The sequence below is a fragment of the Typha angustifolia genome, chromosome 5, assembly GCF_048772165.1.
Source record: "Typha angustifolia cultivar Huaian chromosome 5, ASM4877216v1, whole genome shotgun sequence".
Classification (NCBI taxonomy): domain Eukaryota; kingdom Viridiplantae; phylum Streptophyta; class Magnoliopsida; order Poales; family Typhaceae; genus Typha; species Typha angustifolia.
In genome coordinates, this window is record NC_133243.1 from 2,495,311 (window position 1) to 2,500,439 (window position 5,129).

A 5,129-nucleotide genomic window follows, 5' to 3' on the forward strand; every position below is an offset into this window, starting at 1 on the left:
CGATGATTTGTATAATACAGGTCGAATCATAGTGTACTCTTGTATCAGTTGTTTAGTTGTATCTTGATGGTTTGTTGTGGCCTGTATGGGTCCTGCCAGATTATGTAGCGGTCTAGTGTGTATTATTGTGTATTTTGATATTCATATGTTAACAAGTTTATTTGGTTAAGAGTATGATTTATTTGGTGATGGATTATGTGATCATGGATATGTTAGCAGGTGTTATTTGATGATGTCATGATTGTATGTGCATAGGAGTGTATCTGTGCGTGACGGACCCCGCCTGACCTGTCGCGTGCGTCGCGCGTGCCGTGTGGGCGTGTGGGCGTGCACGTGTCCGTGCCGGGCGGGGGCGTTACAATGGCTGTCAAGGAGGATCATCCTTGCTCACGAACTGGCGAGCTAAGCTCAAGCCTCATTAAGCTGAACTTTTCTAGCTCCAATTGTGCTTGAGCCAGAAAAATCTACCTCTCAAGCTGAGCCGAGTTGGGTCCAACTCGCTAATGCTTAGCTCATTTACACCCCTACCTACTATCACATTGTACCGTTGAAAGCTAGTTATTTGTCCCTCATTCTATTTAAACTATTAAAATCGCAATCCTTATAGAAGGATATAGAATGTTACATTATACAATATTTAAACTATTATAATCTCCATCCCTATAGAAGTATTAAGCGGTAAATAATACTTTGTTCTCCGTGTAATGTGATATCTCATTAGATCGTGCACAATCTTAAAAATTTTAAGGACTGGTGGAGTACCGTATCAAGAGAAGAATTACACCGATGCTCAACACCTATCTAGAACTGTACTCTTTTATTTTCAATCCCCTTTATAACTCAGTAAAACTACCAACTCTACCGAAATTTTCTTCTTAATAAAACAAAAGTTTATATTTCGATTAATTTAAGAATGGCTGTTGTTGCTCTGCCAATGGATCTCTTTTGCTAAGGAAATAAAACAATACGCTAATTTATCAAAGACACATCATTGCCTAGTCGATATCAACAACATAGTCTTCGACTTTTGATTGGATACCGTAAGATACACGCCTATATATATATATATATTAACTTGCTTGCTCATGAATTAAATAATTAAAAAATAATGTGTATTTTGATGTTTATAGTTGCTTTGTAAATACTACGTAAATGTTTTGTTTAAACTAAAGAAAACTTTGTATTAAAATACGAAATATGGAATTTTTAATCTTCTACTAGTATATTTTTTATTTTTTATTTTTGGTGAATTATAAACATATTATATACTGATTTATAATCACATTATATACTCTATTTACTTTTTCTAATTTGACAATATAGTGTGATTTGCAAATATTGAAAAGACACGGTCTAAACTAGGGGTGGCAAAATTTGACCCGACCCGATAACCCGACACGATAACCCGGCATTTAATCGGGTTTGGGTTTGGTATAATCGGGTTCGGGTCATAAATGGGTCAACCCGCCTAACCCGTTTAATAAACGGGTCGTGTTCGGGTTTACACAACTGACCCGTTTGACCCGTTTAATTATACGGGTCGGGTCGAGTTGGGTCGGGTCAACCCGCCAACCCGTTTATATATAATATATATATATATATATATTATATTATAAAGTAACCTAACCGGCTAACCTTCTCCACTCTCCACTCCTCCAGCCGCCTCTGCCTTTCCAAATTTTTTGCCCCCATCTCTAATCTCTCTCTCCAGCGGCGATTGTCTACCACCACGTCTCCGCCTGCCGCCTTCCGCATCTCTGCCTGCCTCCTGCCGTCTCCACTCCGCATCTCCCGCGTCTCCGCCTGCCATCTGCACTCCCCATCTCCTACATCTCCGCCTGCCGTCTCCTCTCTCTGTCTCCGCCTACCGCCTACCGCCGAGTCTCCTCTCCATGTCTTCGCTTTTCGTGGTGCTGCAGTCTCCGCCTGCCGCCGTGCTGCAATCTCCGCCTGCCACCCCCGCTCCCTTTCTCCGCTTGCTACAATCATCTGCCGTGGTGTCTCCGTCCTTGTATCTGCTTGCCACGGTGCCTCCATCCCATCCCCGTTTCCGCCTGCCCTCCTCTCCTCTCTTTGCTGCGTTCACTCTCCTCTAACCGCCTCTCTGTCCCTAGCCACACCGACCACCTCATCTTCCTTGGCAAATCTGGAGCTTGCGCCATGGGAGCCAGCTCCTATAGCTTTGCCTCCACCGCTGCTGCTTTGTCAACACCAACGCTGAAGCTTGAGACAATTTGAATTTATTTTTACTAAATTTTCCTACAATATTGTAAGTTTTGCTGGATTTGTGTAAATTTGTGATATTTTATCTCTATGGGTGTTGTATTACGCCGATTAACTCTAAACGGGTTAAATGGATGTAAATTTAAATGGGTTGTATTTACGAGTTAAACGGGTGGTTAAATGAGTTGAATAAAAAATATAATATATTTATTAAACGGGTTATATAAAAAATATAATTTATTTATTAAATGGGTTATACGGGTCGTGTCGTGTTACCCGTTTAATAAACGGATCGTGTTCGTGTTTAAAAAAATTGACCCGTTTAATAAACAAGTCGTGTTCGTGTTAGTACTATCTTAACCCGACCCGATTGCCAGCCCTAGTCTAAACGGCAAATTTTCTTAAATGAAAGCGGTAATCAAAATTTTCCTAAATGAAATAGTGAAAAAGGTAAAATTTTAGTAATTTCCAAAATTGTAAAGTTACAAGCAACCTACAGACAGGTTGATCTTTCTGTAGATTCACTTGCAAATAGTTTTCGGTCTTCTATTTAAACGGAGTTTTTTTTTGTGGTCATAACCGCGTAGTCTATAAAGCGAGCAGAACTTTTTTTAATTTAAAAAATGGTTTCTTCTTTGCGATCGAGAAGAATTTATTAGATTGGCTGTCATGTCCAACATTCTAAGCATCCTATTACTGTCAGAGAATGACTTAAATTTTAAGTGTTAACTGATAGCCCCTTTCTATCTAACCACTTATTTTAGGTCTGCTGTCACACTAACATTCCCAAATTTAAAAGTCGATTGATCACCAAATTGCATCTATTCCTAACTTCTACCCATCTTCGTCAAAAGCCCTTTATATATATATATATATATATATATATATATATATATATATATATATTATATAACCAAACAGCAAAACCACCAACCGTACCCTAATTTTTCTGTTCTTTATTTTAAGTGGGTTTGTTGATAGACACCCTCCTCCTCCTCTGCTTTATTTCACTATTTTCCATTTTAATATCTTTATATATATAATTAATTTATATATATAATTAATTTATATATATAATTAATTTATATATATAATTAATTTATATATATATAAATTAATTACACCTAGATGCTTAAAAAATTTTATGACATTTTGTGCCCCTTTTACTTTTCAATTTTGCCACTATACAACGTTAATAAATGATTATATTTTATCAACTTTTTTCTCTTTCTTTCCAATAAAATGAGGGTTAAATATAGTGTCTTATATTGACTATCGGACAGCCGCACGATGTTTTATTAAGAGACATTTTTTAAAATTTTACATAGTTAAATATTCAAAATGCCATGAAAAATAAACAAAAAGAATGCCGTAGTTCATAGGGCGAGGTGTAACTATTTTAATTTTTATAAAAAAAATCTGCCAAATTAGCCGCAGAACACGGGGAGTACTTCTTTGTCACCTAACATCGCTATCGATCCTACCTTCCTTTTTTCTATCTGATTTTTTTTTTAGTTTAAATTTTTTGTCTTCCATTCTTCTTCCCCATTCTCTTCTACTCCATCTCTTTTGTCCTACGACTGATCGCCAGAGAAGAGAGAGAGAGAGACGAGGAGTCTGGAATCCAACCTCTTCTTTTGCAATCACTTTAGAGCCAGGCAAATGAAGGGGATCAACAGTGCAGACCTCATCCTCCTCCACCCTTCCCTCCAAAAATCCAACTCCAATGCAAGCTCTCCACCATCATCACCTCTCTCCATCCTTGGATCCCATCACCGCCTCTGGCTCATCGTCTTCCTCTCCTTCTTCACCTTCGCCTCTCTCCTCACTCTTCTCTCCACCACACATAGCCCCACCCTCCCTTCCTCATTCACCACCATTACCTTCCCCTCCTCGTCCTCCTCGTCCTCCTCCTCTTCCTCTTCCTCTTCCTCTTCCTCTTCTTCCCTTCCACCTCCCGTCTTCGACGCCCTCCTCCACTACGCCTCTTTCTCCAATTCCACCACACGCATGCCCGACGCCGACCTCCGCGCTATCGCCGCCGTCCTCCGCCGACGCGCTCCGTGCAACTTCCTAGTCTTCGGCCTAGGCGCCGAGAGCCCTCTCTGGCGCGCGCTCAACCACGGTGGCCGCACCGTCTTCATCGACGAGAACGAGTACTACACGGCCTATCTCGAGCTCCGCCACCCGGGGCTCGAGGCCTACGACGTCTCCTACACCACCAAGATCCGGGATCTCGACACCCTCCTCGCTGCCGCCCGCCGGAGCCGAGCCACCGAGTGCCGTCCGGTACAGAACCTCCTCTTCTCGGACTGCCGGCTCGCCATCAACGACCTGCCGAACCATCTGTACGACGTGGAGTGGGACGTGGTGCTGGTGGACGGGCCGAGGGGGACCGGGAAGGGTTCACCGGGAAGGATGGCGTCGATATTCTCGGCAGCGGTTATGGCGAGGTGGAAGGGGGAGGGGCCCACAGACGTGCTGGTCCACGACTACGAGCACGAGGTGCAGAGCGTGTGCAGCCAAGAGTTCCTCTGCCTCGAGAATCAAGTCATCGTGCCGGGGACGACGACTCTGGCGCATTTCATTGTTCGCCGGGACGGCGCAGCCAGAAGAGACGAGTTCTGCGCCACCGCCACTGCCACAAATGGCACCAACGCCAACGCCGACGCCGTCGCCGGCGCCAATGCCACCGCCTCGTCTTAGAAAACTCGCACGTTTAAGGATAATAATGATGTATAGTGGTTTCTCATCTTTGTGATGAAAAGAACTAAAAGAAAGGACTAGTGTTGGTTTTCCTATTTCTATGTTTTTGTCCTTCTTACCTTTCTTTTTCTTTGTAACTAAGTTGGTGCAGTATGATACAGTGATGATGGCCCCACATGCCAATCTTTTTTTAAGCTTTA

The 5,129-nt window shown here is 42.3% G+C and overlaps 1 protein-coding gene across 1 annotated transcript; it reads left to right on the forward strand.

Annotated features, from left to right (window-relative positions):
- Positions 1-3,761: 3,761 nt before the first annotated feature.
- Positions 3,762-5,129, forward strand: LOC140760159 (protein IRX15-LIKE-like). Its single transcript, XM_073096995.1, has one exon. The coding sequence runs from the start codon at positions 3,886-3,888 to the stop codon at positions 4,927-4,929; it is 1,044 nt and encodes a 347-aa protein (XP_072953096.1). The 5' UTR covers positions 3,762-3,885; the 3' UTR covers positions 4,930-5,129.